Source organism: Natrix helvetica, assembly GCF_964273705.1.
Source record: "Natrix helvetica genome assembly, chromosome: 16".
Taxonomy (NCBI): Eukaryota; Metazoa; Chordata; class Lepidosauria; order Squamata; family Natricidae; genus Natrix; species Natrix helvetica.
In genome coordinates, this window is record NC_138563.1 from 3200626 (window position 1) to 3228498 (window position 27873).

The 27873-nt window shown below is 48.5% G+C and overlaps 3 protein-coding genes across 3 annotated transcripts in view; 2 read left to right on the forward strand and 1 right to left on the reverse strand.

Moving 5' to 3' along the window:
* The first annotated feature begins 201 nt into the window (after positions 1–201).
* On the forward strand, positions 202–11991 carry DAP3 (death associated protein 3). The gene is made up of 13 exons (XM_081968235.1): positions 202–509; positions 1638–1687; positions 1949–2068; positions 5313–5414; positions 5610–5718; positions 6700–6792; positions 7406–7536; positions 8166–8246; positions 9452–9607; positions 10343–10402; positions 10891–10980; positions 11087–11204; positions 11840–11991. Exons 2-13 carry the CDS (start codon positions 1646–1648, stop codon positions 11923–11925), a joined length of 1188 nt encoding a protein of 395 aa, XP_081824361.1. The 5' UTR covers positions 202–509; positions 1638–1645; the 3' UTR covers positions 11926–11991.
* A 1487-nt stretch (positions 11992–13478) lies between these two features.
* On the forward strand, positions 13479–22813 carry MSTO1 (misato mitochondrial distribution and morphology regulator 1). The gene is made up of 14 exons (XM_081968193.1): positions 13479–13793; positions 14786–14921; positions 15127–15196; positions 16191–16266; positions 16494–16548; positions 17357–17468; positions 17584–17701; positions 18317–18448; positions 19114–19269; positions 19777–19908; positions 21137–21312; positions 21563–21667; positions 21785–21900; positions 22489–22813. Exons 1-14 carry the CDS (start codon positions 13713–13715, stop codon positions 22725–22727), a joined length of 1704 nt encoding a protein of 567 aa, XP_081824319.1. The 5' UTR covers positions 13479–13712; the 3' UTR covers positions 22728–22813.
* A 137-nt stretch (positions 22814–22950) lies between these two features.
* GON4L (gon-4 like) overlaps positions 22951–27873 on the reverse strand; it is a 30980-nt gene continuing 26057 nt past the window's right edge. Inside the window, exons 28-32 of the mRNA XM_081968128.1 lie at positions 26973–27086; positions 26607–26796; positions 25170–25908; positions 23945–24047; positions 22951–23312 (exon numbers count right to left, since the gene is read on the reverse strand). Of these exons, the coding sequence (XP_081824254.1) occupies positions 23154–23312; positions 23945–24047; positions 25170–25908; positions 26607–26796; positions 26973–27086 (1305 nt within the window). The 3' untranslated portion in view covers positions 22951–23153. The remainder of the gene's footprint in view (positions 23313–23944; positions 24048–25169; positions 25909–26606; positions 26797–26972; positions 27087–27873) is intronic.

A 27873-nucleotide genomic window follows, 5' to 3' on the forward strand; every position in this document is an offset into this window, starting at 1 on the left:
GCCTCGCGCTCCAGCGCGCCCTGGCCACGCCCACGCCTCCTTCCCTCCCTCCTTTAAAAAAAAAAAACCCAACTTTTTCCCCCTGCCTCCCTAGCTCTGAGGGAGGGAGAGACAGACAGACGAGACAGACAGAGAGGAGAGAGAGACGCGGGCCTCCGCCAATCAACGCCGGACGGGCCCGCCCTCTCCTCAAGCCCGTCCGCCAATCAATAAAATAAAAAAGATTCGGACGGAAGAAGAATGTCCCTCGCCGGGACCCGTCGGCCGAACGCGGAGACGCCGTTGAGCTGAGGCGCGCGGCGGGTTAAGATGGCGGCGCCCAGCACGATGAAAACCTCCTGAGGGAAACGGCGGGGGGTTTTATGTTTTTAAACCGTTCCCGGCGGTCTAGAGTGCCGGTTGGCTTTTTTTCTCGTAGGGAGGAAGATATATCTCGTTGTTGGCGAAAGGCGGGGACGGCTAAGCCTTTTTGGGGAGCTGTTTTGCTTTTATTCCCCATTGAGTGCGAGGTTTGTGAGGCGGGGGGGGGACTCAGGGTTAGACACCGCCCGTTGTTTCTTTTCCTGTAACGTTTTGGGACGATCGAGCGAGGAGCGAAAGTGTTCTCCTTCGCCCAGGGGCTTGTTCTCTCCCATCGAGCCTACCTCGCAGCGTCGTTGTGCAGCCTTTTCCGACTGGGGGGGGGAGTGGTCTCCAAATGGGGGCAGGAAGCTTTCTGTAATTGTAGTGGCTACGAAGTGGAGAGGTTTTTTTTCTGAATTTAAAATGTATTCCTTTAAAATATAGATGAAAACCTGGACGCCTAAATTTCCTGCCTAAATAATAATAAGAAACAAATGTCAAGAGGAAAAACTGCACTAAACAACCCAAACAAGGACCAAACACAGGTAGTCCTCGACTTATGACCACAACTGAGCCCAATGTGTCGCTCGGTGAGACGCGTGAAGTGCATTCCCCCCCACACACACACTTTAACCACCTTTTTGACACAGTCGTTAAGTGAATTGCTCAGTGGTTAAGCTAGGAACACGGTCGCTAAGTGAATCTGGGTTCCCCATTGATTTTGCAGAAGGTCCCAAAAGGAGATCACGTGACCCCCGGGGACACCGCGACCGTCGTAAATATGAACCAGTTGCCCATGTTGATGAATTTTGGCCATGTGACCATGGGGACGCTGCAGCAGTCATAAGTGGGGGGGGGAATGGTTTGTAAGTCACTTTTTTCAGCGCTGGGGTCATTTCAAATGGTCACTAAATGAATGGTTGTAAGTCGAGGACTACCTATATGTTCTGTGTTGGAGGTTGGGAAGCAAAAATACTTTAAAAATTGAGAGTTTTGGGGGGGAAAGGCATGCTTGAAATATGAACAGCACTGTATTTTCATTGTATATTTTGTGGCGATGAAAGAGAACGAAGGAAGACCAGATCCCTTCGTAATCTTATTTACACTTTTTTCTTGAGTTGGTTTGCTGGTTTCTCCGATAGATCTGGAAACTTCACTTTCTCCTTTACGCCCTCAAGGAAAGTTATATCACTGCTTGGCTATCAGAAAGCTAAACCATGAAAATCCTGCTTAAAATAAACATCTCACTATCTTTTGCTCAAAACAACTGTTGCTGTTGTTGTTATTATTTTCAGCGGGGACAATGTTGAGGACTTTGAGAAAACTCATCCCTCGGGGATACCAGGTGAGTTCACCCACCCCTCGGTGATTTGAGGACAGGGTAGTACTGTATTTCCCCCAAAATAAGACCTAACCAGAAAATAAGACCTAAATAATCTTTCGGAGCAAAAAGTAATATAAGACCTGGTCTTATTTTCATCGAAACACGGTATTTGATTTATTTTTATTTTTTTTAAGTTATAGTGGTTCACTTTTCCCCCCACTAGCTATCGTTTTGAAAAGCCAGGATATATCCCTATTCACACAAACTCTTTTCTCTCCTTAGCTGGAACAGGATGTCTTCTTTCTCTACCCCAGAACCTGGCAGAGGACAATATCAACTCACAACGTCCAGCTTCAACCAGAAATGCTCAGGGCGGCCTTTGTTACCAGCGAGAATGACCCAGTGAGTTAACATTAGGAGGCGTGGAAGCTTGGAAGGGGTCGGATATTCTCGACCGATGGCCACAGTTGAGCCCAAAGTTTTTGTTGCGAAGCGAGGCGGTTGTTGAAGTGAGTCTGCTCCTTTTTGTGACCTTTTCTGGCATCTTGAATCACTACAGTTGTTAAGTTAGTAACGTGGTTGTTAAGTGAACCTGGATCACCTATTGACTTTGCTTGTCAGAAGGTATGAAAAGATGATCGTGTGACCCGGGACACTGCAACTGTCATAAATATGTGCCAGTTGCCCAGCATCCATCACTGGAAACTTTCAAGAAGAAACTTTGTCAGAAATGGTGTCGGGTCTCCTGCTTGGGCGGGGGGTGGGGTTGGATTAGATGACCTACAAGTTCCCTTCCAACTCTGTTAATCTGAATGTTGATCACACAACCATGGGGATGCGGCAACGATTGTAAGTGTGAAAAATAGCCATAAATCCCTTTTTTGTCAGTGCTATTGTAACTTTCAAACGCTCACTAAATGAACTGTTGTAAGTCGAGGACTACCAGTGTTTCCAATCGTTTATGGACTCCGGCAAGGGTTTGCGACTCTGAGCCAAGCAAAGTAGAATGTTTAATAGTTGGATGGAGCCTGTGGGTACCTCATTTGGGAAGATGGTTGTTGCCTTGGTCAACGTAAGTTGCATTTGACTGTAGGATCTAGTATAATCTGGTGATGCTTTTAAGTTACGCGGAAGCAACCATGTGCCTCGCCTTTTCTCCAGCGTCTACTTAACTTGGATTGATGGGGTGGGGAGGTCGACCTTTTGAGGTCGAACCAGTTCATGAAACCCACAAAGACTTGCAAGATTCGGTTACCGTTTTTTTGATTACGTGCCACCAATTTGGGTTCGGCTCCTAGCAACCAAACACTTAAAGTTTTGTCTACGACAATCTGTCCCTCGTCTGTTCTTTCAAGCCTCCCAATGGTACCCCCTCCAGCTTCCTGCTGGTTATCCTCTTTTTCGTTCCGCCTTTCCCTGCGTTAGAGCTTGTCCATCAGGTCCCCCTCTAATTGGGTACAAATCTGTTAGCATACCCTACAGAGAAAGTGAGTTCTAGTTTTCCTACGGAGCTGATTTTCAGTACCACAATTTACCCACAGCCTCCAGGGAATCTGCTTGGGAAATCCCAAGTCCCCTCTCCACCTATAAGAAAGCAGAAAGCATTCTCTCAAAATCGGGAATTTAAGTTATTTCACCACGCGACATCATTGGTGGATCTGTAGAAACAGCCCTGCCATTTAAAAAGGGACACGTCCCTAAAAAAACAAAATTTCCCCCTTAGGTGTGTGTCTGCTGGGGTGAAGATATCACAATCATCTTCATTTTTGCAATATGAACCCAAAACGTGGCAGGCAAAACCATCTTCGGGAGGTTTTGTAGCCGCCTCTGCCATTGAGAATTTTTTTTTCTCCCCTGCTGAATCTCCTGTGGGGTCTCCATGGAAACCGCAACAGGCAGCCAAGACCCTGTCGTGTAACACGCACACACGCACACACACCCTCCCAGCATCCGCAGAAGCACGGGGCCAGTCCCTGCCATCCAGAGTCAGTTGCCTGGCAACAGATCTTTCCCCATTGCTTGGAACAAACGAACCCAGTGTGAGTCTAGGATCCCAGAACGGATGGTGGAGGTGGATTTAAAGCCTGTTTTTCTCCGCTTGGCAATCACCAGCAGATCAAGAAAGAAATCTTAGCCCGCTGGCCTAAAGGCATTCTCGCTCCCACCTCTTTAGTTAGTTTACTTTATTGTCATTGCACATCGTACAACGAAATCAAACGCCACTTTCAGGGTACATGATAACTACAGCAATAAAGACACAAATACACATCCATCACAGGCTACGCAATAGAAATTGAAAATATTGCATTAATATACCATAGAAGTCAATGTAGTTACTGCCCTGGGACTTCTGTTTTTCAGTCTATTTGTCCTTGTCTTTATTGTCCTGTACCTGCTGCCAGATGGTAATAGTTCAAAAAAAAAAAGGATACTCAGGATGAGATGGATCTTTAAGGATGTTTTGAACTCTCTTAAGGAAGCGGGAGCTATAAAGCTCTTCCAAAGAGGGGAGAGGGCAACCCGTGACCCTCTGGGCAATGACGTTGACCCTCTGGAGCGCCGTCCTATCTGCCCCTGTGCAATTGGCAAACCAGACCCAGGGGCAGTAAGTTAAAATACTCTCTATGGTGCAGCGGTAGAAGGTCACCAGGAGTTTTCAATTCAGTTGTTGTTTCCTGAGAAGTCTCAGGTAAGTATCATCCCTGCTGGGCCCTTTTGACCAGGGCTGCAATGTGAGTTGCCCCAGGTCAGGTCCTCTTTTTATGACAACATCCAGAAACTTCATGCTCAAAGAGAGGAAGGATGATTGCAGGAAGGGCCAACGGCCTGTATCCAGAGCTCTCGAGATGCCTCTACCCTGGCGGATAAACGCAAGATATACAGGTCGTCCTTGACTTACAACAGTGAGCTTTCAAAGTTACAACGGCACTGGGGAAAAAAGAGCTGCTTTTCACACATGACCAAGACCCCATCCCCATGGTCACGTGATCAAAATTTGGATGCCTGGCATTTGGTTCATATTTCTCACGGTTGGAATGTCCCAGGATCACGCGATCCCCTTTGGCAATCTCCAGACAAGCCAAGTCGATGGGGAAAAGTCAGATCCACTTAACAACCGGGTTATTAATTGAACGACTGCAAGCGATTCACTTAACCACAGTGGCAAGAAAGGTCCGTAAAACAGTGGCGCAGGGGTCAGAATGCAGTCCTGCAGGCTCCTTCTGCTGACTGCCGGCTGACTGCAATTTGCCAGTTCGAATCTCACTAGGCTCAAAGTTGACTCAGCCTCCCGTCGTTCCGAGGTGGGCAAAATGAGGACCCAGATTGTTGGGGGGCAAAAGGCCGGCTCTGTAAACCGCTTAGAGAGGGCTGCAAAGCGGTATATAAGTCCTCATGCTATTGCTATTGCTAAAACTCACTTAAATGTGTCACTTAGCAGCATAAAGTTTGGGCTCAGCTGTCGTAAGCCGAGGACTACCTGAATTCTCCTTGTGGCAACGCAGGCAGTGATTTGTCATTCCTTCCTGTGATTCTCTGAACTGGAAAGAGTTTGTTGTAATTTCTGCAAGAAAAGGAAAACGATTCGGCGTGACGATCAACGAGAACTGAACTCCGCCAATCGTCTCACCTCCTTTCCATCCTGCAGGCCAAACACAGCGAAGAGCACCTAGGTCAATATTACACGATCTCCCCCGAGGAAGTGAAGGAGACCCTCCCTCACGGGCTACCAGCTCGCTTCAAACTCCAGGTGACGTGTCTGCCTTTCCAAATGTTGCAGGGTGAAGCTCAGGCTGGGCCATCAAAAGCGGCCCCGAGGCTTAGCTCTTCTTTCGCTTGAGCCTAAATTTCACCCTCATCTCGCTGAAATGATCTCTCTCTCTTTCTCTCTCTCTTTCTCTCTCTCATTCTCTGAAGGTCTTGACTTTTCTCTTTTCCCTGGCAGATGAAAACCTTCAACGAAGCTTGCGTCATGGTTCGACAGCCGGCGGTAGAACTCATCACCTACTTAAAACACACCAACTTGTCTCATCCAGCCGTCCGATATCTCCTCTGTATCCTTTGAAACGGAGCCGGGGTCTCTCATTGCTGTTCTTTCCACGGAAGGAGAACCGGGCAAGTTTCTGGTCCTCATGCTAAAGTAGTTACGGAGGGAGTGGTGCGGTAGCCTAGATGTGGAGCCTCTCGCCTCGCAATCAGGAGGCTGTGAGTTCCATCTTAGGTACAGGCAGATATTTTTTACCTCTCTGGGCACGATGAGATCTGCTGAACAAAACTCCTCAATGGCAACATATGAAGGGCATCCGGCCAGTAAAACACTCTGCTTGCTCCGTTGAGTTGCCCAGAGTCCACTCCCACCCCCACCCTCGGCGAGAGATTATAGGTTCATTAAAAGATGATGATGATGATGTTAAAGTAGTTACAGAGTAAGAACAGGACTCAACCCAGCTGTCTGCACAGGTCCCTTCTAAATATCTGTGTAGTCCTTGCTTAGTGACCATTCGAAATTACAAAGGACCTCCCCAAAGCTATTTATGACCTCTTTTCAAAGTTATGACGGCTGCTCACATATTACACGCCCAGTCGCGTGATGGCAAATTTGGATGCTTGGAATTTACAGCATCCTGCATTTGTGTGACCACGATATTCAGTGCCGTTGTAACTTGGAACAGTCGATAAAACAATAAATAATAATAAAATTTATTTCTTAGCCGCACCCTCTCCCGAAGGACTCGGGGCGGCGTACAAGAAAACACATAAAATATAAAATAGACAACACATACACAATAAACAAATACATGGACATGGACATGGAGAAGGGAGGCAGATAAATAGAGACAATTAAAACACAGTAAAATCTAAAAACCCCAGAATTAAAATTAAAAAACCCGTCAGGAGCAGAGTGAGCGAACTATGGTTGAGCCAGGCCAAACAAGTAGCCATAACTCCAGGAGTGCCTGTACATGCATGCACGCATGTTCTCCTATGGTACAGTTGACGGGTACATTCTGTGGCTTCCTTAAACAGTCTTGAAGATGGGGAGAAGAGTACAGGGAAGACCATGGTTCTCTGCCACGCTGTGCATTATTGTGCCAGGCAGAATTGGGTCATCGTTCACATTCCAGACGGTAAGAGCAACAGCGATAGCACTTAGGCTTATATACTACCCCATTGTGGGGATTTTTGTTTGGGGGTGGGGGACAATTTACAATGTAGACGCAATGTCCGATTGGCACATCTGGGAAAACCCGAATCTGAAAGCTTCTGGGTTTTTCCCCACTCAAAAGAAAGTTCAAGTCCCTGCCCAGCACCCACATGTCCGTCACACGATCCGATCAAGCCTGCGATCCAAAACGGGAGATGCCTCCCAGTCACTCCAGCTGCAGGGCGAGGTGTCCTTGACTCCCTGAGAAAAGGATGTTATTTGGGCTATATATCTTTCCCACACTCCATATAATTCCCCCTCCCATTTTTTCCCACAGTAGAAAAAGTGGCAGGCCTGAAGGCCCAAATGTAAAAGATGTGACAGGGCAGCATTCTTGAGAGTAAAACACAAGATGAAGGGGAATTATTATTATTATTATTGTTGTTGTTGTTGTTGTTGTTGTTGCAAAAGGAGGTCATTTTATTTGGAGAGGTTCAACAGGATGGCTGCATTTTCAGCCGATGCCTGTCAGATGCCAGACACCTGATGTTTAAAACGAGACATTTGGGGCGTGTCCTTTTCTCTTCCTGCTGCAGCTCACCTCTGGGTGAAGAATTGCAAAGAAATGCTGCCGTCCTCCTACAATACCGAGCGGTTAGACCAGCCCGTGGAAGCAGCAAACTGGCTGAAGAATTTCAGAATCACCAATGGAAAAGTTTTAGCCCAGGTTGGCAGAATCTCTCTTAAGCTTTGGGGAGGGAGAGGGGGAAACATGGACTTGATTATAGGTCGTCCTTGACTTAGCTGTTCTGAGGCTTCCCGAGGACCTGAAGCAAAGTCCTGGTCCCAACAAAAACCCCTTTTATTAATTTCTCGTGAGTTCTGCTCCTTCACACCCAGCAAAGTCTTTTGAGGGAGAATTTACGGTCACAGATCTTCTTTGGCTTGGAGAGCTGCCAGGCCGATCTCTGCAAAACTTGGCCAGGAGTTTCGGAGAGTCACGAACCAATGAAGCGAACTCCTGCAAGCTCCACTCCCCTGGCGCTCCCTCTTTTATTCCCTCTGGGAGGGGCCATTCATTGTCCACCTGTGGCCTTACACCTAAGTCGACCCCTATTCTTTAGCTCTTCCCTTCGTCTGGCAGCTGTGCGCATGTGCACACTGGGAACAGGCTCCAGCTGTTCTTCTGCCTCACTGATCTCCGACTCAGAAGGTAGCTGAGAACTGCCAGACGGCCCTGGTCCCCTCTGCCTCCGACACAGAGCCTTTTTATTTTGTGGGTTTATTTTATCTCTCTCTCTCTTCCTCTCCCTCTCCCCCTCCCTCTCTCTCTCTCTCTCTCTCTCTGCACTGCAGATCAAAACACAACAGAAGTACATTTGGGGCAAGCGAGACGTCACCGAAGAAGGCTGTTCTCTGCTAGACTTGTCTGAGAAGGTGCGGCTTGTGTTAAAAGTGGAAGAATGGATTTTGCAAGCATGTTAAAAGAAAGCTGGCTTGTTGTGGTGCTTCAGGGGCTGGATTAGAAAATGGGAGATGGGGAGTTCTAGTCCCACCTTAGGCATGGAAGCTGGCTGTGTGACTTCGGGCCAATTGTTGTGGCCCACCAGCAGCCAGCGCATTTGGCAGTAGAGTCAGACAGTGAGGAGGGTGGGGAGGAGCATGGACCAGTCCTGGAGTCTGGGGAAGGCTCTGATGAGGGCTCTGCATCGGAGGCAGAGAGGGGGCCGAGGTTGTCTGGCAGTGATCAGGTTCCTACAGAGCTAGACAGCAGTGAGGCAGAGGAACAGCTGGAGCCTGTTCCCAGTGTGCGCATGCGCAGAGCTGCCAGAAGAAAAGAACAGCTCAGAAATCAGGGTCGACTTGGGAGTAAAGCCACAGGTGGACGGTGAATGGCCAGTGGACATAAAAGTGGAGCGAAAGGGGAGGAGGCTTTTGCAGGAAACAATTCGTTTCGGTCAGTCGTTAGATTCGTTTCAGGAGTGTGAAGATGTGCCTGTGAATCTCAGAGACTCTGTGCCAAAGTCTTTCCTTGCACAGCACCTCATTTGGGAAAATATTGACATGGCAGCTTTCCAAGCTAGATAAGATCTGTGGTCATAAATACACCTTTGAAAGACTGTTTGCCAGGCCTTGGCCGAATGGGAGGAATTCACCTTTGTTTCATAAAAGGGGTTTTGTCAGGTCAGGACTCTGCCTCCTGCTTTTTGGGGGGAACACCAATCACCAGGGGAAGGTGAGTTCTAGTTCCATCTTAAGCCTGAACGCCGGCTGGTTCATTCTGTGGCGACCACCAGGAGACAGTGAGTTCCAGTCCTGCCTTAGGTATGAAAGCTGGCTGGTTGATTCTTGGGTAATCACCAGGAGACGATGAATTCTAGTCCTGCCTTAGGCATGAAAGTCAACTGGGTGACTTTGGCCTAGTCCCTTCTTCTCAGCACCCCCCCCCCCTTTCACAGGGTTTGTAGTTGTGGGGGATATAAGAGTCAGGAGCATTATGGAAGCCACCTCGAATTCTTCGAAAGAAAGCCAAGATTTCATCACCCTCCTGTAAACCATGGAGCTTGTAGCCCGTTGTTGGCGCTGATTGGCACCATGGACCCCACCCGTCTCCTTCCTTCCTTCCTTCCTTCCTTCCTCAGGGCATGGCTTGGGTGAAATATGCCAGCGATACCGTCGGGGTGATCTTGAAAGAGCTGAAGCAGCAATCTCACCAGGGATCCTTTCGGCTGCTGGTGGCAGTGGACGGTATCAACTCCCTTTGGGGGAAGACAGCCTTGAAACACAACAAGCAAGACGTAGGTTCCCTTGTTGACCTGGCTCACACGTCACACTAAGCGACATTTGGTTTACGCGCGGCTTAGCGTACTTAGCACCACTTAGGCCCCGTGGCTGAGACGCTGAGCTTGTCGATCAGAAAGGTCGGCAGTTGGGCGGTTTGAATCCCGAGCGCAAGTAGGAAAACAGGAACCACCTTTGGGGGGGGAGGGAAAAGCGTTCCATGCTCCTTTGGCGTTGAGTCATGCCGGCCACATGAGCACGGAGATGTCTTCGGACAGCGCTGGCTCTTCGGCTTTGAAAGGGAGGTGAGCAGCGCCCCCTAGAGTCGGGAATGACTAGCCACGTATGTGCGAGGGAAAGCCTTTACCTTTAGCACATAACGGTAGCGCTTGACGTAAGGCTGTTTGTTTAGCAATCTGTTTTGTAATGGATGGAAACTAACCAAAGAGAGAAGCAACTTAGAACTAAGGAGAAACTTCCTGACTGTCAGGACAATTAACCAGTGGACCCGCTTGCCACCAGAAGTTGTGGCGCTGCATCCCTGGTGGTTTTCAAGAAGACACTGGACACCCATTTGTCTGGAATGGTACAGGGTCTCTTGCTTGAGCAGGGCGGGGGTGGACTAGAAGACCTCCAAGGTCCCTTCCAACACTGTGTTCTAACCTTCCCACTGTGGAGTCCTCAATGAGGATGACGTAACGTGTTTTTCCAATTTTGCTGAAAACGTAGACATGTTCTCTCTTCCCCTTCAGGTCTCTGTGGAGGAGCTGACGCTGGTACACAATCTCAAGAAGATGGTGAAGAACGATTGGGTGAGGGCAGATCCTTCCTCCCAGGAAGCTTAGAATTAGGGTAGAATAGAATCAGGGAAGAAGAATAATGAATAGAATAGGAATAGAAGAATGGAATGGAATTAGGAATAGAATAGAATGGAATTAATAATAATAGAATAGAAAAGGAATAGAATAGAAGTAGAGCAGAATAGAATAGAAAATAGAACGGAATAGAAAATAGAAGTAGAGTAGAATAGAATAGAAGTAGAGCAGAATAGAATAGAATAGAAAACAGAATGGAATAGAAAATAGAAGTAGAATAGAAATAGAATTCTTTATTGGCCAAGTGTGATTAGACACACAAGGAATTTGCATCCAGTGCACAAGCTCTCACTATACATATAACAATAGCGATAGATCATTAAAACCAATTTCAGAGCCGAGCGAGGTGCCACAGCTACTAAGAGGCTGACCATGGATAGAAGTTGTGGCTCTGACGTGGTGTTGTTTTGTGTGTGTCTTTTCAGACAGGAGGGGCCATTGTGGCCACGCTCAGTCAAACAGGAGCACCCTTTGCGCCCCGACCGCTTTATCTGCCCCATGAGTTGCTGGGACGGGTGAGTGGGGGGGTCCAACTCTCATCACCCTAATTCGCCTTATTCAGAAAGACTGTCTGGTCCTTGATACTCTCTGACCCCCACCATTCTTTTCCCCAAACTCCAGGATGGATTCGCCGCTCTGGATCCTTTTGTCCCCATCGAAGTTCGCAATTACACCGATATGGAGTTTGAGGCCTGCTACCAGTATTATCTGGAACGCAAGTGGCTACAGCACGAAAAAGGCAAGTTTAGCCCCCTCCAGAGACAAGCAGTTAAGTCCCCTGCCTGGTTTAAAAAGCCAAAGTCAAAATTGAGATTTGTTCATCTCTCTATTAAGGCACCAGGCTCAAAACCAGGAGACAGTGAGTTCTAGCCCTGCCTTAGATGGCTCAAAGCAACAGGAAAAGAGCCAGTTCGGTCTAGGGGTTGAAGCATCAGGCTAGAAATGGGGAGTTCTAATCCTGCCTTAGGCATAAAAACTGATTGAGTGACTTTGGGCCAGTCACCAGGAGACGGCGAGTTCTAGTCCTGCCTTAGGCATGAAAGCTGGCTGGGTGACTTTGGGCCAATCGCCAGGAGACGGAGAATTCTAGTCCTGCCTTAGGCATGAAAGCCAACAGCCCACACTTACAGGGTTGTGGGGAGAAATAGGAAGCAGTATTGGGTACGTTCCCCATCTTGAATAATTTATAAAAATAATAAAAGACTGGTTCAAAATTAAAAGAAAACTCCTAATGAATAAAATAAATGCATGAAACGTGATTGTTAAGATGATTTTTGCACCCGCGCGTGTGTTTATTCTGGATCCCGTTCCTAACCTGACCCTTTTTTCCTCTTTTATATATATGTACATGGATTTCTTTTCATGCTGAAATAGCCAACACCAAGGAGGGGAGACTGGAGCTCCGTTTTCTCTCTGGACGTAACCCTGGATTGTTTGAGCGAATCAGCGCTTTCTTGTAGCCAAGCATCTTTCCCATCAACATCATGGCTTAAGAAATCCCCTTGTAATAAATGTTTTAAAAGGTACCCCTTTGGCCTGGCCTGTTTGTACACTAACCGGGAACGTTGTCTTTAAAAAGTTGTGGTTTTTTAAAAATAAAAATTCATCCAGTGAATTCAGAATACAACCAGAATTGAACCCAATATTCCTGGTGATAAGGGAAACATTTGTCCAGTCAGGTTTGCCCCGCTTTACGACTTTTTTTGCCATTGTTCTTAAGTGATTCACTGCATAGATTTTCAATTGGGTTAAGGTCTGGGCTATTCCCAGGCCATTCCAGCACTGGAATAGGATTATCTTAAAATCCCCCCCCCCCCAAAATGTGGTGTTAATAGCCATCAAACCTTAAAAATACACTTTTCCCCAAAGGGTTCCCACACTTTTGGCCACTACTGTAGATACAGTATTTAATGTTATGGTACCCCCTTTTCCCACCCGTCTCCTAGTTCCCTTGGATTTTGTTGGCCATGACAGAAATTAATCTAAAAGTAGGTAAAATCCAGAGGTGCCAATAAAAATAAGATATTAAGTACTGACTAATGGTTTTCCTGGGTAACAGAAAAACCTCAATTCTGCTTTATTGCAATTCTGCTTTATTAGGCTTTGGACTACTGTATTTTTCAGAGTATTAGGTTTTGAAGAGGCAAATTAAAAAAAAATTTGTTGTTGCACTCTGCAGACCTCCCCAAAACAGCCCATTTTTTCATGAAAACGGACCCGTTCCTCCCCCCCACCCCAAGGGCATGAATAGCCTTTAGGAGGCTTATAGAGTGCTCCTGGGAGTGGGGGTGGGGGGGACAAAATTGAGCAAAACGCCGTTTTTCGCTCGTTTCTGCCTTCCACAACCCCCAGGAGCACTCTGCAAGGCTTCTAAAGGCTATGCACAGCCATTTTGGTGAAGGAGGTGGGGTTTCAGGAGGCAAGATAAGACGTACCTAGATTTTGCATATAAGATTTTGTGTATAAGACGTACCTAGATTTTCATCCTCTTTTTTGATGGAAAAAGGTGCGTGTTATACCTTGAAAAGTACAGTAATTAATTTCAACTCTAGCTATTTATTATATGTAATATTGAATATTGGAGATTTCCTTCCTGGCGTTTCTTCCTTCTAGGCTGGTCGTTTTAATAGTCTGCAGGCTTGCTGATGAGTCACTGAACAGTGTTTATTCCGGGGTGGATTTTTGAGTAAATAATTTATTATTTTTTATTGATTGATTTAGTTTGTCACTCACCTACAAGATAACAGGAATAAAAACAAACATGAATAAGGACACAGGAAATGGGTACAAATAAATGTATTTGCTTAAATAATGGAATAAAACTTCCATTATTCAATTTACAATTAGTTCCTGGACGCAACCACAGAGATGCTAAGAGGCAAGAGCGGCTCTGCATTGAGACAAGGACGGAAGCGAGCCGAGGGCAGGGCTCGTCCTCACCGGAAGTCCCTCCCCATTCCTCTCCACTACACCAATAAGGTTGCAGGTCTAAAGGGAGGTAGAGAGGATGGAGTGGGGCCGTGGGCGGCTTCCTACCGATTGGTGGACGGCGAGAGCCAATGACAACACGGCGCCCCTTGACTCGCGCGCGACGGAAGGCACCTAACATCGGCAGCTCGCGCCTGCGCAGACTGGATTTTATTATTATTTTTTTAAATACCCAACTCTTCCTCACCTTCTTCAACGGCCGGTGTTTGCCTATGCCTCTCCCTCCGTAGCCGGAGCCCGACCCGAGAACGGAGGGGGAATGTCGGGGGTCCGCGAGGTGGTGACCCTTCAGCTGGGCCACTACGCGGGGAGCGTGGGCGCTCACTGGTGGGGCCTTCAGGTGAGGCATAGGGAAAGCGCGAGACGGAGCGCGCATGCGCCGACAGGGGCTTGTGTGTGTGGGGGGGACCCTGTGTCGAAGACGTCATTCCAGGGGAAACGCCTGATTGGACCGGAGCCACGCAGGATGGGCGGGGCTTGTGCATTTCCGCCTTCACCTGCCTGTCAGCACGTGTGTTTACACTCACGTGTTTGCACATATTTGCAGGTGCAAGAGAATCCATCTCTCCCACCAATTCATTTAAAGGGGCATGCATGGCTTTGCTTTATTTCCCCCTCCCCAGCTCATCATGCTAACACCCCTGCAAGGTAGGCCACCATGAGAGTCGGAGGGGGGCAGAAATTCCAACTTGGGGTCTGCTTCGACCTCCTGGTGGGGGGCTTTGGACGAAGGCTGGAGGGAAGCACCGCTGGAGGGGAAGAGCCGGATGTCCTCGTTCCAGTGGGGCTGCATCATGGCCTGGAACTGGCTGACCATCTCAGCCCGCTGAGCCTCCAAGCGCCGGCACCTGGCCTTGCACCCCTGCAGGTCTTCCCTCTGCTTGGAAAGCCTATGCTCCTAGTCCTCAGTGAGGTGCTTCTACTGAGCCTCCTTCTCGGTCAGATCCGATTTGAACTGAGCTGTTTTGCCAACTCTTTCTCCTGGTGGCTGCTTAGCTCCAGCAACTTCTCCCTGTTGGGGCCCTAAGGAGCCCGGGCGGGCAGGCTAGGAGGGAGAGGGGCGAGTAGAGGCCAGTGAGGCACCACTCGACATGAGTGACATTAAGTTGGCCATGCCCACCCAGTCACATAACCTCCTAGCCACGCCCACCCAGCCGGTCATTACGCAGATCATATTAATGGTCTGCGGGATTTAAAATTAGGAATTTAGTGGTTAGAGGTCCGAAAGGTTGGGGACCCCTGCTCTAATCCGAACCCCCGCCTGCCTGCTCAAACAGAAGACCTTACAGATCTTCGTCAAGTCTATCAACCTTTCTAATTTCTGCCTCCTAGGAAGCTTCGTTCTTATCCAATTCCACGCCTTCCGACTTAGACGAAGCCCTTCAGCACGATGTCCTCTTCCGAGCGGGGAGAACCATGCAGGGTCGCGAGACGTTTACCCCCCGCCTCATCCTTATGGACCTCAAAGGTGAGACTCAAAAGGAGTTGTAAATTTGGTGGAGAAGCACGTACGCCTCGCGGGTCAGATCCGCTCAGGTAAGGACTGCCTCCCTTAACGGCGTAAAAGTTGGCCGCCGATGGGAGTCGTCATTCAAAGCCCATCTGCCTCCTGATGTCTTTAAGCCCAAAAGGGTCTCTTAAAAAAATGATAAACCTGTTTTATTTCTGGGCAGAAAGTCTCGCCGCTTTGAGACAGGAAGGATACCTGTATGAGGAGCCGAAAACAAACACCCCTATTGCTTGGTGAGTGGGTACATATATATTTTTATCCAAAACAGTGAGTCGCTTTTCTTTGGGATTTATTTATCGCTTACATTTCTTGGCAGCCAACCTCAAGCCTGGGGTTACTCTACCATCATAAACATATTTTGAATTTTGCTGTATCATTGAACTGGATTATATTTGTTCTCTATTTTCTTTGCTGTTTTGTTGTTGTTGTTGTTGTTGTTGTTATCATCTCTTTTATTCATTAAACATATAACTCAAGTCAACTGAACATTTAAAGACACGCCACAAATACCATTGACTGGCGCTGATGGTTAATATGGTTTGCTGCCAGCGTCCTAGGTATCAACCAAGTATCTTCTTAAGATGATGTTGAATTTATTATATACTTTATTCATTCAACATGAAACTCAGCCAACTGAACATTGAAAAATGCATCACAAATACCAGTGACTGGGGCTAATGGTTGATACGATTTTCTGCCAGCGTCCTAGGGATCAACCAAGGACCTTCTTAAAATATAAGATGTTCCAAGTAGCGCAGTTTTTTTGCAGTTCCACTGGTGTCATTACAGGAAGCTGCAATTTGTTGATGTATCTTGTAAAATTCTTGGACATGGTGCCAAGTGCCCCAATAACAATGGGCATCACTCTTACATCTCCTTCTTCTTCTTCTTCTTCTTCTTCTTCTTCTTCTTCTTCTTCTTCTTCTTCTTCTTCTTCTTCTTCTTCTTCTTCTTCTTCTTCTTCTTCTTCTTCTTCTTCTTCTTCTTCTTCTTCTTCTTCCTCTCCTCCTTCTCCTCCTCCTTCTCCTCCTCCTGCTTAACGATCGTGTGATTCATTGAACGACTGCTTTCTTGGCTCAACAAACCGAGGCAAAAGGAAGGTGATGAAAACCAGGCTTGAGTTTTAAAACAAGCGTTTTCCTTCGCGGAAATGCTCGTCCCGATTGTGGTTGTAAGTTGAGGACAATCTCTCTTTCCTGTCCGGGTTCATGGATCTTCTCCTTGCAGGAAGGGGAACCTCACAACGCACCAGCAAGACCCAGGGCCTCCCAGGCCCGTTTTGGAAGGATTTGACCAGCCTGAGGTGAGCCTCCCTTTTTCTCCTCCTAATTTCTAAGAATGGTTTCGTAGCGAAGCACAGGTATCCAGCGAGAGTGTGTGTGTGTTTGTGTGTATTAAACGGAGCAAAAACTTATGAGCCAGGGGGTAAATCCTCCTCCCCCCCCCTCCTCTCAGGATGTCACTTTAGTCTTGGGGATGGATGAACTGGGACCAGAGATCTGATTTCTTTCTTTTTTTTTCTTATTTCAGGACGACCGGTTTTCCAATGGAGATTTTGCCTCCAAGAGCCTCCCTGGTGGGAAAGGTCTGTCTTTTAGATTTTACTTTTATATTCCATTCTATTTTATTTCCTTTTTATTTATATTAATTTTACTTTAATTTTACTTTTAATTCATTTTATTCTTTTATTTTACTTTTATATTCCATTCTATTTTATTTCCTTTTTATTTTTATTAATTTTACTTTTATTTCCATTTTACTTTTAATTAATTTTATTATTTTATTTTACTTCTATATTCCATTCTATTTTATTTCCTTTTTATTTTTATTAATTTTACTTTTATTTTCATTTTACTTTTATTTTCATTTTACTTTTATATTCATTTTACTTTTATTTTCATTATAAATTTAAGTTAAATAATTTTAGTTTAGTTTAGTTTAGTTTTTGCTGTGCTTTGTTGTGTTATGCTATGCTATGCTAAAATTTATTGGCCGCCATCTTCCCGCCGGGTAACTCTGGCTGGCTAACAATCATGGTGTAATGGTGGGTAAAACCAGCCTCACTTCTTTGACTGTTCAGTCATCTCCCTCCTGTTGGATCAGGGGGCTCTCCAGACTTGGCCATTTGGAGCCCGGTGGGACTTCAACTCCCAGAATTCCCCAGCCAGCAGAACTCTGGGAGTTGAAGTCCAGTTCAAAGGGCCAAGTTTGCAGCCCCCTATGTTAGCTTTGGTATTAGTTTAAAAGCTGTTTTTTTTAGCAGAGGGGCTTTGGAGAAATCTGGCTTGTCATCCATAGCCCCACAAGCTGGAGGGCTCGGCCCCCACTGCAAAGAAACCCTCACCGCCAGGTGAAATGTGGCCTGTGCATCTCCTGGTGGTATCTTTTCCCAGGAAAGCCAAAGCCGCTTGCGTCGGAGAACAGTGCGCCCGCTTGGTCAGACTTCCTCCGTACCAATCTCCACCCGCGTAGCATCCTGACCATCCATGAATACGACCGCGAGGAGTGAGTCGGGGGTCCTGAGGGGGGGATCCCCCAATTTTTGGAGGGGTGGGGGAGAATCCTACTTTCTCCTGCACAACGAGGACCAGCCCAAATTCGGCTTCCCGTCCCATTGCAGGGAATCTAACCGGCTGGAGGCTTTCGGACAAGGAGAAAAACTCCTGCAGGACGGCCGCTACCTGGAGGAACTGGAGGATCGGCTGCACTTCTACGTGGAAGAGTGCGATTACTTGCAAGTAAGTAATCCACCCGCCACGGGATCTTGTCCCCCCTGGGGATGTAAAGGGAGGAGTCCCCAATCTTGGCAACTTTTAAGAGTTGTGGACTTGAATTCCACAGCATGGGTGATTTTAGGCCAATCACCAGGAGACGGGGAGCTCTAGTTTTCCGTGAGGCATGAAAGCCAACTGGATGGCACTTGGCCAATCACCAGGAGACGGGGAGTTCTAGTCCTGCTTTAGGCATGAAAGCCTGGTGGTGCTGAAATGGCCAGTTGGGAGAATTGTGGGAGTTGGAAGTCCACGAGTCTTAAAAGTTGCCAAGTTTGGAGACCCCCTGCTACAAGGGGGGGTCGGGAGAAACCTTGGGGCTTCCCTGGGGGTTTCTAAAGCCCAGCTCTCCCCACCAGCTTGGCATGCTGGGAGTTGTAGTTCAGCAACCTTTGGAAGACCCACCCCAGCTCTTTCTCCTGCTTTCCAGGTCGCCTGGTGCTGAACCCAGATTATTATTTATTTTTTTTGTCCATATTTGCCACCTTTTCTCAATCCGCCCCATTTGGAAAAGCTCTCCAGGAAGTCCCCAAAAATCACCATCACCCCCCCATTTTTCTCCTCCTCCTCCTCCTCCTCCAGGGCTTTCAGCTGCTCTGCGACCTCCACAACGGCTTCTCGGGGGTCGGCTCCAAGGCAGTGGAGCTGCTTCAGGACGAATACGCGGGGAAAGGCATCTTGACGTGTGGGCTGACACCTGTCCTTCAATCCAGCGTGAGTGGGACTCAAAAGGTTTACATACATTTTCAGAGTTTTCGCCTCCCTTTATTATCTATGTAAAGAACTCAAGATGGGTCGACATAGCTAATGAGCCTCCCTCCTCCTCCTCCTCCTCCTTTTCCGCATGACGACAACCCTGTGAGGTTGGTTGCGCTGAGGGGGAGGGACTGGCCCAAAGTCACCCAGCTGGCTTTCATGTCTAAGGCAGGACTAGAACTCCCAGTCTCCTGGTGATTGGCCCAAAGTCACGCAGTTGGCTTTCATGCCCAAGACAGGCTAGAATTCCCCGTCTCCTGGTGATATGCCAAAAGTCACCCAGCCGGCTTTCATGCCTAAGGTGGAACTAGAACTCCTCATCTCCTGGTTTGCAAGCCAGCACCTGTAGCACTACACCAAACTGGCTGCCTTGTCTCCCCATCGGTGGCCCAGCAGATGAGGAAAAATATTCCCCGGGGCTTACTGAGGACTAGTGCCGTGCCCAGGACAGAACGCCAAGTTTAGGATGTCGAAATGGGAATTCACGTTGTCGGATAACTCATCTCATTGTTCGTTTAGGGAGGGGGAGGTTTCGGGGAGGGAGGGGGACACAAAGCTTGTGGCCGTGGAATAACCTCTTGCAAACGCGCATTAGGGGATAAAAGCCTTTTCTCCCTTCCCAGCAACTCCCACATCGGAATTTCTACCGGCTGATGAACACAGTTCTGGGCATCGTCCGTCTGTCAAGCCAGAGTTCCCTCTTCTGCCCCTTGTCCCTCAACGGAAGTCTGGGGCTCAAACCGGACAGCCCAGTGGCCCTGCCGTACCTCCACTACGAAGTGAGCCCCTTTGGGGTTGGGTGGAATTTATGGGGAGGTCCCCCCCTCCAAGGATTCTGGACTGGGCACCTCCCTACCTTCTGTCTTCTCGACCCTGCTTGCAGAGTTCTGGGCCCAGGCAGTCCTCGGGCCCTACGACCGCCACCGAGTCCAAAATTTCCGTAGCTAAGCGAGACTTCGTGCCTTTTGCTCTGTTTCCTTGGCCACCGTTGTTAAGCGAATCCCTGCCAGGTTGAAATGCGAATCCGAACCTTCCCCATTTGACTTTCCGCTGGTCGCAAAAATGAAAGCCCGGGGACCGCGGGAAGCGGCCGCGGTCCTAAAAAGGAAGCAGAGTTGCCAAGCGTCCAGATTTCGATAGCGTCTCGCTTAAGCCGCAGAAAGGCTGATTGCAAATATGGTCGTTAAGTCGAGGATTACCTATAGTTAAAACCGTCCCGAATAGAATTTTGTTAAAATATCTCCATAAAAGAGAAATTTTTAATCGTTTTTATCAATTCCGTCTAGCCATCTCTGGATTATCAGACGAGCGCCATTCTTGCCACCGCCCTGGACACGCTGACCATCCCCTACCGGCTCCAGACGTCCGACATGACCATGTCCAACCTCACCGAAACCCTGAATTTTTCCGGTAGGAAGGTATGGTAGTCCTCGACTTACGACCACAACGAGCCCAACGTTTATCTTGCTAAGCGAGCAACGTTGAGTTTTGCCTCCCTTTTTACGATTTCGTGCCATCGTTAAGTGAACCATTCCGGTTGTTACGTGAGTCACCCGGTCGTTAAGTGAATCAGGATCCCCTCGTTAACTTTGCTGGTCAGAAGCTCATAAAATGGGATCATGGGACGCCAGGAAACTGCGACCGTCGTAAATATGAGCCGGTTGCCGAGCTTCTGAATTTCAACCACGTGCCTGTGGGGACGGTCGTAAGTGTAAAAAAACGGTCATAAGTCTCTTATTTCAATGCTCTTGTAACTTTGAAGAGTCTCTAAACCGTAAAGCCGCCAAGAATGACCTCGCGGTTAGGACGGGCAGCCAATAAATTTGAGGAAGAAACAAAAGATAACAATCGGTCGTTAAGGCGAGGATGACCTGTTTTAAGGGCGTGTCAAATTCGTCAACTTATTCCAATATCTCAGAGGTTGCCACAAAGAAGAGGGAGTCAAACTATTCTCCAAAGCACCTGAGGGTAGAACAAGAAGCAATGGGTGGAAACTAATCAAGGAGAGAAGCAACTTAGAACTGAGGAGGAATTTCCTGACAGTGAGAACAATTAATCAGTGGAACAGAAGTTGCCTCCAGAAGTTGTGAATGCCCCAACACTGGAAGTCTTTAAGAAGATGTTGGATAGCTATTTGTCTGAAACGGTATAGGGTTTCCTGCCTAGGCAGGGGGTTGGACTAGAAGACCTCCAAGGTCCCTTCCAACTCTACTATTGTATTGTATTATTGTATTGTATATAACTTCCCAATTTTTCCGAACACGAGGAGCGCTCCAAAGTTGCGATGCGCCTTGGGAATCATGAAGATCTGGTGGTCACTTTGATATCGTTTAGATGAGCTTGGTCAATTAACTACACAAAGATAACTTTTCAACATTTTGTTTTGTTGAATGTGACAAAAACGGCGCCGTCCCATTTTTCTGTGCCGTTCCAACTTCCAACAGTCACTAAACGAGCTGTCGTAAGTCAACTGTACTTGGAAACCCTATTTTCTTCAGATCAAGTTGTAACCTAGATAGTCCTGGTTAGATCTTGGTTTTCGGGCAAACCACCAGGGTCTAAAACTCTGGGATCAGACATCCCCCGAAAAAGAGACATCCTCTCTCACACACACAAACACACACACACACGTTTCTCTCCTCCCAGGTCGCAGAGGCCTCGGCCGCCATACCCTTCTCCGTGGCGGAAGACCAGTCCCTTCCGGAAGCGTTGTACAACCAACAAGCCTGGTGTCCGTTGTCGTCTGGCGGCAACCGAAAAGATGCCGGCTGCTTTGCTCAGTCGGTTGTGTTGCGAGGGATCAGCAAACAGCAGCAAGTGAGGTGGGTTTGCGCATGGTTTGCGTGTAACTCTTACAGGGTCTGTACACACACGGGCTTAGACATTTGGGCTGCTGAGGGATGGTGTGAAACAGACCCAATTGGAAAAAAGAATCCGATTTTTGGGGCCTCTTGGGCGATAGCAACGAAATTAAAAATTACGTCGCTCCTGGGGTCTCTTCACGATCCAGCTATGCCCCCCACCCCACCCCGGTTGTAAATTTAAGGTTCTCCCTTCTTATTTCCCTTCCAGCAATGCCCCTCCAGGAACCGAACCCAAATCCATCCTTCACATGTGCGAGACCGGCCAGGAAGTGCTGGCCCGCTACTTACACACCGTCTTCCCCCGGACGCTGAGGTGGGTGGCCCGGCCAACTGGACGAGGAGAAAAGGAGGAGGGGAGGGGATGATGGGCGTGGGGGGGAAGAAAGAGAATATTCCCCTTCAAACCCCCCACCGTCCTTTTCTCCAACAGCACTTTGCTTTTGCTGCAAGATCCCTGCAAGATTTTGGCTCCGTACCCCCAGTTTTTCGCGCCGTTCCTCAACAAGTACGGATTCCTGTCGGAGAAGCCGCTGTATGGCCCAACAAGTAAGGATGGACACGGGACACACACACACACACACACACACTGTGAGTTAATTGCCTCCTCTTAGTTATTACAGTTGTTTGGGTACCAAATAGTTTCACCAGGAGCAATATTTTTAACCTTGACAATTAAAAAAAAAAAGGTGGAATTCGACTCCCAGAATTCCCCTGCCAGCATAATTTAAAATGGGGGGACAACTCCCAGAATCCCCCAGCCAGAATGATTTAATGTGGGTGGATTTCAACTCCCAGAATCCCCCAGCCAGCCTAATTTAAAATGGGGGGACTTCGACTCCCAGAATTCCCCAGCCAGCCTGCTTTAAGATATTTAGACTTCAATACCCAGAATTCCCCAGGCAGCCTGTTTTTTCAGAGTGGCCTTCCTGCTGACATCTGGGAATTCTGGGTATCGAAGTCCAAACATCTACCAAGGTTGAGAAACACAGAGCCTTTACAGAGTCAACCGCGTGTCGGGGGGCGAAGGCAGGGTCAATCGGCAGTACCGAATCCCGCAGGGATCCCGCCCTGTTGCTTACCCATTCGGCTGAACCCGGAAATCGCACCACTCAGCGATTTTCTCTCCTTTAACAGAGGTCGAAAGCATCCCTGTGTTAGCCGCCTTCCAGTCCTCGGCGGGCTTGTACCGAACCCTGGGCGACTTTTACCGAGAGCTGCACAGAAAGGACCTGCGGCGGTGGGCGAGCTTCTTCTCCGCTGGGGTGGAGATGGAGGACTTCCGAGAGGCGCTGGACGAGCTGCGGACGTTGTCCCTCTGCTACAAGAAGAGCAGCCTGGATGAAAATTCGGATGACGACGGCGACACGGACTGAGCTGCTTTTTCCGGAGGCCGCAACGCGGCGGACGCTTCCCGGCTCGGATTTGAAATCGAGAGAAATTAAAAAAAACACTTTGCCGAGGACGTCTCCCTTTGGCGTGTTTTTGAAGGACGGGAGGGAAGGTTCTTGTTTAAGACGACGTCCTGCTTTAATTCTTTAAAATACGATCACTCAATAAATATTTTCCCCCTTTCCCATTAATTTATACATTTCCTACTTAAAAATATATATATATTTACAGAACAGAGAGAGAGAGAGAAGGGGGTGGGTTTTTCTCCCCTCCAAGCAGCCCACTTCGTGCGGACAAATTTTGTAAAAAAATCATCAAATCTCCGGGAGTGTCTCAAGTGAGCCGCGGAGCGAAGGATGGAGTCAAACGCACACCCCCCCCTCCGACCCAAAAGTTTTTTCTCTGCAGCCTTAAAACCCCGGTTCTTCCCGCTCGTCCTCCGAGAGGACGGGATCTTTGTCGGAGAGCGGGTCGGTGTGGCTGGTGCTCATCCCGTCTTCCTCGTCGTCCGAACTGACGTCGCAGGCCGTGTGGAACAAGGTCATGAGTTCGCGGAAGCGGTGGGCCACCTGAGGGGGGGGGGAGGGGGGAAGCAGCCATTAACAGGCGATTCTCAGCAACTGGGAAGATGATGGGTGGGCTTCGACTCCCAGAATTCCAAAGACATAATTGAGGGACTTCGACTCCCAGAATTCCTCAGCCAGAATAGAGGGACTTCAATGCCCAGAATGCCCCATGCACCATGTATGGCCTCCATCCCCCCCAGAATACCCAGCTTGGCTCGTATGGACTTCAACTCCCAGAATTCCTCAGCCAGAATTTAGGGACTTCAACTCCCAGAATTCCCCAACTGCGTGTATGGACCTTAACTCCCAGAATTCCCGAGCCTGGCTTGTGAAGACTTCAATTCCCAGAAATCTCCAGCCAGTTTGTGCAGACTTCAACTCCCAGAGTCCTCCAGGCAGCATGTATGGACTCCATTCCCCCAGAATTCCCCAGCCAGCATGCCCAGTCAATGGAGTGGGCCATATCGTCTGGGAAGTGAAGTCCACAAGTCTTAAAAAGTTGCCAAGTTTGCTCTAAAAATTAAGTTTTTGGTTCTTTTTCCAAGGTTCAGCGCCCTGCTGGCCCCACCCCGAAGACACATTTGAGCCAATTGAGGGTGGGGTCCCAAGAGAGTCCCAGGGGAAGGAAGGCCCACCTCCTCTGGAGTCTTGTTGCCCAGCTGTTCGGAGACAGCGCAGAAGGTCTGTGGATCGGCCCCTCGCTCCTGGCAGCTGGTCAGGATCACACGGTCGGCCTCCCTGAAAGAAGAGGGGGATTTAGGCGGATCTCATCTCCCATCCAGACTGAATTTTATCCTGGATTTTATCTGTTATTTGGTACTTTATTCTAGAATTTTTAACTGTATATTTACAGAATATCTCTATTTGTGACTGTAATAGACTGAGAGATAGATAGATAGATGATAGATATGATGGGTGGATGGATGGATGGATGGATAGCTAGATAGATGATAGATAGATAGATAGATAGATAGATAGATAGATAGATAGATAGATAGATAGATGATAGATAGATCAGGAAAGGACAGAGAGAGAGAGAGAGAGCAGGTAAGATAGAGAGAGAGCAGAAAAGGATATAGAGATAAGTAGATGGATGGATGGATGGATGGATGGATGGATGGATGGACAGAGACGTAGATAGATGGATGGATAGATGAAAGATAGATAGATTATAAGAGTTAAATAGATGATGGATTGATAGATGATGGATGGATAGATAAGATTGATAGATGATGGATGGATAGACAGACAGATGTAGATGGATGGATGGATAGATTGATTATAAGAGATAAATAGATGATGGATCGATGGATTGATAGATGATGGATGGATAGATAAGATGGATGGATGGATGGATAGATGTAAATAGATGGATGGATGGATGGATGGATGGATTGATAGATGGATAGACAGACAGACAGATGTAGATGGATGAATGGATAGATTATAAGAGATAAATAGATGATGGATGGATGGATGGATGGATGGATAGATATAGAGAAATAGAAAAGAGATACATAGATAGACAGACAGATAGACAGAGATAGATAGAAAGATATAGAGATGGATGGATGTAGATAATACATAAAGAGATAGACAGACACAGACAAACAGACAGATAGACAGACATGACTGTAATAGACTGAATATTTATATAGGTGAGACGTAATAAATTTGTAAATAAATTCAGATATCCTCCCCTTGCTTTAAATAGCCCTTAACGTCTGTCAGGAGCCCCCCAAAAGAGCCGCTGCCTTTAGATCAGGGAAGGAAAGCAAATCGGGGGGAGGGGGGGATTTTGAAGCCAGCCCCCTTCTCTGCTCCCCCAAAACCACCAGGAACGGAAGGAGGAGAGCCTACCTGGTCCATAACACCACCTTCTCCCCCGTCGAGCTGACCTTGATGTTCTTGGCACAGACCGTGGGCTCAATGGTCCTGGGCTGCGGGTCATCTCCCGCGACCGGCCCACTGCCATCCACACCCGCCACGGCTGTCCCCTCCTCTCCCTTGTGCAAACGGACGTCCCCTCCCTCGGCGGCTTTTCCCGTTGGATGGGCGGCCTGCGTGCCGCCGCTCGCGGAGATCTCCGGTTTGGGCTGCGGGCCGTCGCTCGCCCCCAAAGTCTTCAGAGGGAGGTGTTTGGAGGGTCCGGATGACGATTCCCGGCCTTTGGGCTTTGTAGTCCCCGGGGGGGACTGGCCGCCTGGATCCTTGAGACTCGGCTGAGAAGCAACGAAGGTCCCGAGGAGGGATGGAGAATTTGGATCCAGCCCAGCTGATTTTGGGGGACCTTCGGCCTCCGAACGGTCACGGTTGGAGGCGGATGGGGCCTCCCCGCCACTCCTGGGCGGGCCGTGTCCCACCTCTCTTTTCCCCTCCGTGGGGCAGAGGCTGCTTTTCAGGCGAGGCGGTTTGGGGGGGACGGCCACGCTGGCGGGCGGCGGAGGAGTCGCAGGTGGGTTCTTGGCGGGGTCGGCCCCGTTTGGAGGGCAGGGAGGGGCAGCGGGAGGAGAGGATTCTGCGGTTTTGCCAGCTGGCGGGAGAAGGCCCTCGGGAGCGGGGTCTCGGGAGGAAAGGAGCTTCCCTTCCAGACGAGCACCTGGGAGGCAGAGAGAGAGAAAGAGAGAGAGACGGAGGAGGGTGAATCCAACTGGACCCAAGAGGCAAGCTTTCAAGTTTGCTGAACTAGGAAAGGGAGGAAGGAAGGAAAGGAGGGATAAAATGAAGGAAGGAAGGACAGTGGGAAGTTACGAACAAAGAAATATGGAGGAGGGGAATGGATGGAAAGAAGAAAGAAATAGGGACAGGGAAGGAAAGGAAGGAGGGAGGGAGCAAAGAAATAGGGAAGGAGGGAGGAGGGATGGAAAAAAGGAAGGGTGGGAAGGAAGGAAGGAATAAATATGGAGAGAGGAGGTGGGAGGGACAGAAGGAAATGAAGAAATAGGGAGGAAGGGAAGGAAAAGGAAAGGAAGAGGGATGGAAGAAAGGGAAGGAAGGAAGGAAGGAGAGAGGAAAGGAAGAGAGAGAAGAGAGGAGAGGGAAGGGGGAAGGAAAAGATAGATGAAGAAAGGAGGGAAAGGAAAGAAAGGGATGGAAGGAAGGGATGGGAAGGAAAGGAAGAAAGAAAAGAAAGGAAGAGGGATGGAAGGAAGGGAATGTCCCCCAAAGGGACATTTGCATCTAATGGGAGAGCCCCCCCCCCGCCCCAAACTCCAGCCTCTCCTCCTGCAGACCCCCTCCCACAATCCCACAATCCCACCAGCTCTTCTTACTCCCTCTGCCCCTCCCAAGACGCACCTCCTCCGGCAGAGTCTCCCTTCCGGCTGGCGGCCCTCACCCTGCCGGGGACGGCTTCCCCGTCGTCTCTCCTCTCCGCGTTGCCCTCGGGGGTCTCCTTCCCTTCCGGACGAGGGCTGGGCTCCCGTTGGGCCCGGCCCTCCGCAAAGTCGCCGGGCTCTTTGTTTCTGGAGCCTTTGGGGTCTCCCACCTGCAGGAAGGCCAAATGACGCCTGTCAATCTTTCTGGGGGCGGCTAGGTGGCTTTGGGCCAATCGCCAGGAGACAGAGAGTTCTAGGTCCTAATTCTCCCACTTGGCCTGTTCGGGGACCCTCTAAAAAAGGCTGGGTTTTTCTCACTCTCAGAGACCCCGGATCCCCTCCTCACCTTGCTGCTACAGTTGGCGCAGCTCCGCCGCTTGCTCCTCTTCAGCCGGGGGTCTCCGCTGTTCTCGTGGCAGGAGCTGCACCAGTCCTTCTGCCCTTCCGGCCACTCGGACTCCTGAAAGGGGACCCGGAGTCCAAAATGAGCCACGGCCGGCCGGGGGGGGGGGGGGGGGGACGCAATCAAGCCAGCATATCTGGGGGAAAAGCTGACCCGTCGTTTCCACCCGGTTTGGATACGTCCCTTGGGTCTGATGAAAAGTGTCTCTGTGGTCCTCGCTCGGTGACCCGAAGTAGGACTGGCAACAGCGTCGCTAAGCAAAGCAGTGGTTCAGCTACCTGAGTGCCTCATGTAGCAAGGGCAATTTCCATGAGAAATGTTCATTTATTTTTATGTAAGAAATTTAGCTGGCTGCCTCTCTTTCAGCCAATCCTGGGCTGCACAATCAAGAATTAAAAGAGTCTGTCTGTCTGTCTCTCTGTCTGTTTTTCCTTCCATCCATCCCTCATCTATCTATTTATCTTTTTATCAATCTATTTTTCATCTGTTTATCATTATGTTTATCATCTCTATCTGTCTGTCTTTCTATATCTATCTAGCAGGGGGTTGGACTAGAAGACCTCCAAGGTCCCTTCCAACTCTACTATTGTATTATTGTATTATCTATCTATCTATCTATCTATCTATCTATCTATATATCATCTCTCAATCCATTTACATCTAGCAATCATATCTATCCATCTGTTTATCTATCAATCTATCATGTTTATCTATTTATGTTCATCTATCAATCTATCATCTATCTGTTTATCTATTTATCTATCATTGTTTATCTATCACCTATCATCTCTATCTATCATCTCTATGTGCATATCTATCTATCTATATCATATCTATCATCTCT

Excerpts from the sequence above, each read along its gene's own strand:
- MSTO1 (XM_081968193.1), top strand. The coding sequence starts at position 13,713 with ATGTCGGGGGTCCGCGAGGTGGTGACCCTTCAGCTGGGCCACTACGCG. Across the intron at positions 13,794-14,785 it reads CTCACTGGTGGGGCCTTCAG|GAAGCTTCGTTCTTATCCAA; the intron begins GTGAGGCATAGG and ends TCTGCCTCCTAG. Across the intron at positions 21,901-22,488 it reads GCCGCTGTATGGCCCAACAA|AGGTCGAAAGCATCCCTGTG; the intron begins GTAAGGATGGAC and ends CTCCTTTAACAG.
- DAP3 (XM_081968235.1), top strand. The coding sequence starts at position 1,646 with ATGTTGAGGACTTTGAGAAAACTCATCCCTCGGGGATACCAG. Across the intron at positions 1,688-1,948 it reads TCATCCCTCGGGGATACCAG|CTGGAACAGGATGTCTTCTT; the intron begins GTGAGTTCACCC and ends TTCTCTCCTTAG. Across the intron at positions 2,069-5,312 it reads TTACCAGCGAGAATGACCCA|GCCAAACACAGCGAAGAGCA; the intron begins GTGAGTTAACAT and ends TCCATCCTGCAG.